The sequence below is a fragment of the Vicia villosa genome, linkage group LG2, assembly GCF_029867415.1.
Source record: "Vicia villosa cultivar HV-30 ecotype Madison, WI linkage group LG2, Vvil1.0, whole genome shotgun sequence".
NCBI classification, from domain to species: domain Eukaryota; kingdom Viridiplantae; phylum Streptophyta; class Magnoliopsida; order Fabales; family Fabaceae; genus Vicia; species Vicia villosa.
In genome coordinates, this window is record NC_081181.1 from 10,944,331 (window position 1) to 10,949,399 (window position 5,069).

General features: G+C 32.4%; 1 protein-coding gene across 1 annotated transcript; it reads right to left on the bottom strand.

Annotated features, from left to right (window-relative positions):
- Nucleotides 1-3,009: 3,009 nt before the first annotated feature.
- Nucleotides 3,010-4,545, bottom strand: LOC131645855 (aquaporin TIP1-3-like). Its single transcript, XM_058916053.1, has 3 exons — nucleotides 4,365-4,545; nucleotides 3,913-4,163; nucleotides 3,010-3,418 (listed from the first exon to the last, which is right to left on the bottom strand). Exons 1-3 carry the CDS (start codon nucleotides 4,495-4,497, stop codon nucleotides 3,044-3,046), a joined length of 759 nt encoding a protein of 252 aa, XP_058772036.1. The 5' UTR covers nucleotides 4,498-4,545; the 3' UTR covers nucleotides 3,010-3,043.
- Nucleotides 4,546-5,069: the final 524 nt, after the last annotated feature.

A 5,069-nucleotide genomic window follows, 5' to 3' on the forward strand; every position in this document is an offset into this window, starting at 1 on the left:
ACTTTCTTATCTTGTGTTACATTTTTTTTCCTAAGAGATACTTTTCTTATAGTATTTTTGACAAATCATATTTGGAAAAATCGCACTCCCCTCTCTTAAAAGAATAAATTGCATTATCATCCTCCTTATATTTTTTTTGACAGAATCCTCCTTAAATTAAAATCTATATTCTTATCCTTTTATAAGCTATACTGTTCAATCTCTTGTTAAGTATTTTTTTTCTAATTTAATATATTAAAATATTTTTAATGGAACCCTCCTTAAACTACCCCTGTCATGGCCTGCGTGGTTTGTTCATGCAAGATCTCGTTTAATTGGTCACTTCTAATATTTGTCTCCTCTGTATCCCCTAGGTTTGTCTTGATGTTGATTGAGATTTTTTCGCAAAATTATTGTGGCTCCTCCTTAATGTTCATTATGATGATTACTCTTTATGACGGTATATGCAACTGGTAATTTTTTTCTTCTCCATGGTTAGAATGTTTGTTTTTTAGCTACTTCAATATTTCAGCCTTTCTCATTTGCGAGTTTTCTTCTTCCCTCCTCTTTAACCTTAGATCGAATTTTGTCTTGGAGAGAATCTGAATAACTTTCCCTTCCTGATTAAATTTTCAACAATATTCCTTAATTGTATACATTCTTTAGTTAAGGATGTTACACATGTGGAAATGACAATATCGAGAATCATCCACTCTCAGACGTTCGCGGACTTGTTTATGTGTTTCAACTTATTCTTCTCTAAACTCTATGTTGATGCATTATTTTAACATGCTCTGTTTTGATACGTTCAATTATGTATAATTTCTGTATCAGTAGACAGTGCTTCCTTGGCCTCTCGGTTGATCCGTGAATATTTCTTGGTTTTGCCCTTTTTTCCTTGCTTGGTTTCTTAGTTTCCCCTTTTACTTATTTCTTCCTTCTCAAACCATGTCATAAATTTCCTTACTCACGACCAGCTTTACCTTGTATTATATGAACTTTTTATCCCTTGTTAGTAGGATGTTATAGGTTTTGTGGGCTCTGATTCCAATACTTTTGACGAATTTGGACACTTGTTGGAGTCTTAGACTTAAAATGTATTTCTTTATCTTATCGTCAACACTCATGTCTAATATCACTTCTCCATTAAACCTCTAGATGTAGGATTGTAGTGGCCCGCCTTTACCTTTTTTTGGTAGATATCATGCTTTCCACTATAACATGAGTTGCCTTCTCGGCGCCTTCAGTTGTATGGAAAATAAGCACTTCATGAGGTATGAATTCGCTAAAAGTATTGGAACTTGAAGAATATGTCTTATGTGCACTTACCGGTGTCGAGAAGACAACCGAAGTCAGTGGAAATCCTAGGATCCATAAGACAAGAAAAATACGAGCCGATATTATCCTTCATCGAGAGGTTCAATTTAGTAGTCTATTCAACTAGGGTCACATTTGGTGAAATTATTGGAAGTAGGGCCTTTAAAACCTTCAACAACTTGGATGAGTTTCGTAGACAATGGAAAGACGATCCGCTAAGAAGAAGACAGTATGTAATGTATTCATATTTTTGAATAGAATAGTGCCATTTTTTCTAATATATTTCATCGAAGAAGAGATGTAAGTGTATAATTTATTCACTTTAAGTAGCGTCTAATTGAATGTGAGTGGGTTTGTAACTACGACATCCTAATTATTCCATTTAAGAGGTGAAATTATGGCCATTAGGCTACTAGACAAAAAAAATATAAGAGGGGAATATAATGTAATTTGAATATCTCCTAGGGGAGGGAAGTGTAATATATTTTACATAAGAGGGGAGGTGAATACATATTTTAACACGAGAGAAGAAAGGGGTGTAATATATTTTGTATAAAAGGGGAGAAGAATGTGTATTTTAATACAAGAGATATAGATAATGTAATATGAGTATCTTTCGGAAGAGGGATATAATTTACTCTTTTATTTTAACTTTCTTTTAATATCAAATATGTACCATGATGTCTTATTTGTAGCTTTCTAGCGTTCATACATGATTTACTTTGATATCTTCGTATAATTCCAATAACAAATGCAATGTCGGTTATTAAATTCCAATAACAAATGCAATGTCAGTTATTATGCATACTTAAATATACATAAGACTTCCAATAACATAGACATAAGTGTTATGACATAATTTATACAAATTTTTGCAAAAATAACATAAAATTCACGTCTCTTTTTCTTTCTCTTTCATGCACATAAAAATTGTAACACTAAAAGAAATATAAGTAACCAACATTTATCCATTTTGTATGTAACCAACACATGCACACTACATGCTTGTTATTAGAATTTGACCTAACTCATCCTTACTGGTAAGGTGAGGAGTGTCCCTCTATATATACTCTTTCAATGCTCTATCTCCAACCAATGTGGGAATTTATGATCTTCCTAATACACCCATTCACGCCCAATGCTCTTTTGGGCTTGGTGCGTGGATATTAATGGTGGGCGGCCCATGGTCCGATCGATAGGCTCTGATATCATATTAGAGTTTGACTTAACTCATCCTTACAAAACCAGTTGGTAAGGCGAGGAGTGTCCCTCTTTATATACTCTTTCAATGTTCTATCTCCAACTAATGTGGGACTTTAGGATATTCCTAATACTTGTGAGTGCATCCAATTTGGATAAACACTTTGGCACTAATAATATAAGAGAAATGATATGTGTACACCATAATTTGACATCTACACCGTATATAGATACGGTATACTATACTTTTTTATTACTTTATTATTTTCTGTGCATCGAAATTTGGGCAATGCTTAAATTAACATATACAACTACGGTGTATATAGGATACGGTGTCATCATTTAGTGTAAATATAGTAGTTCTCATAATATAATCAAATAAAATTAAAGTGCACAAAAAATTCTGCTAATTCTACGAAAGAATAAATGATACACTCATTCATTTGACATTAAAAAGATACATTGATTGATTTATTCACTCCTCAAAATGAAGAGAACCATATACAAATCCAATAAAAAATTATAAAAAAGTTATAGAAAAATAGTTCTAAAAGTCACTATTTGAAAGAGGTTCATGAGCATCATCACCAATAAAGATGTTATCATAAAGAATAGCAGCAATAGCTGAACCAATGAATGGGCCAACCCAATAGACCCAATGATGAGTCCATGTTTTACTAACCACAGCAGGCCCAAACGACACTGCTGGATTCATTGATGCACCATCAAATACACCCCCAACTAAGATATTTGCACCCACGATGCAACCTATTGCTAGTGGTGCTACAATACCAACATTCCCTTTCTTTGGATCTATTGCTGTTGCATAAACTGTATATACCAACCCAAATGTCATTACTATCTCAAAAACCAATGCATTCCATACTGACACACCTGAGGATAGTGCGAAAGCTGATGTTTCCTGCATAGATAATAAATAAAAAAAGTTAAAGTTCAATCATGAACCGGTTCACCAACTGCAGTTGTACCTGAATCGATTAGGTTATGACATGTTGAAAAGCAAGTGTAGTTGAACTAACTAGTGAGCTAACCGATTTTTAGTTGAATAAGTTGGTTTAGTCTTTTTTGAGAACATTAGATAAATCATATATATATTGACGTTTTTTATTGAAGACATGTCTGATATGTGATATATTAACATCCGACATTGACACAATAGACTCCATTAAGGATAATGCTATTAATACATTTGATTTAGACCCATAAACAAAAAAATATCATCTATTAAGTCGTTATGAACAGAGACACATGTATTGTTTAAATAACTTATTTTTAATTTTATCAAATTATTATTGGTTTCGCCGCATTAGTTATATGCCTTCCATTTTGACTGAAATATGTGGTAATGCTTCATAGTTAATAATTTCTCGCAAACTAGGTGAAAAATTTGTTTACCATTCCACCAGTGCATGAATTGAGAAGAATGCAAGCAACAACAGAACCAAGTAACTGCGCAATCCAATATAAAATACTTCTCAAGAAAGTAATATTTCCTCCAATGAAAGCACCAAATGTGACTGCAGGGTTGACATGACCACCAGAAATGTTTGCACCAACAGAAACAGCCACAAACAACCCAAATGCATGAGACAATGATGCCACTATAAGACCATCAGGAGTTGCACCTCCATTCTTTGTAAGTTTGTCTGCCATAATATCCAACAAACTATCTTAAAATCTCAAAAACAACAATAATTGTTCTAACTCAAATTTTATCGAATAATTCATTTCCAACACTCTCTCATTTATTGAATGAAATTTGTGTAGATCTGATTAGACCTACACGAATTTTATGGAATAATTGAATACATGTAAAAAAGTGTTAGGAAATTGTATAAATTGCTCACTATAAGCCATGCCGGAGCCTTGGCCGGCAAAAACAAAAATGATCATAGAGAAGAATTCTGCGAAAGCTGCTCTAATGGCAGCAGGATTACTAGCTTCTCTAGGAGATCCAATTGCTATTCTGTAGATTGCCATTAATTGTTAACCAAAGAACCAATATGAAAATACAAAAACAGAAACAAAATCTTTTGTTCTTGTTAATTTTATTATTTTTTTGTTAAGAGTGAAAATAAAGTGTTAGAGGTAATTGTTTTGTATTTAAGTAACAAAATTATTGGCTAAAGAAAAGGTCTAATTCAATTTTTTATGGGTAAGATTTGTAATAGAATGAGGTTATGCAGGCTAAAAATTTGTCACCTTATTTACTATATTTGGCTCTTGTTTCGTGGCTCTCATGTGATGAGGATTCAACTTTCATACTTGTAAGTTATCAAAAATATTATGACCATTATAAAAAATAAAGTATATCTTCAATTCATCAATTTGATATCTAAAAGACACCGTAAGATAAAATAACAGTGATATTTGAATACTAAAACTTCAACTTATGACCAACAGGTTAATATATGTCTCTCTTATTGTAATTAAAAGAAAGAGAAATAATTATTATAAAAACTACAATAGTATATAAATACGGTGGGAGACATTTTTTACAAGTCAGAATAACACTTATGTGTAAAATAAATAGTTTGATTTGGGGTGAGGTG

Coding starts and splice junctions, on each gene's coding strand:
- LOC131645855 (XM_058916053.1), bottom strand. CDS start 4,497: ATGGCAATCTACAGAATAGCAATTGGATCTCCTAGAGAAGCTAGTAAT. Junction 4,164..4,364: donor AGGCTCCGGCATGGCTTATA/GTGAGCAATTTA, acceptor ATATTATGGCAG/ACAAACTTACAAAGAATGGA. Junction 3,419..3,912: donor ATTCATGCACTGGTGGAATG/GTAAACAAATTT, acceptor TTATCTATGCAG/GAAACATCAGCTTTCGCACT.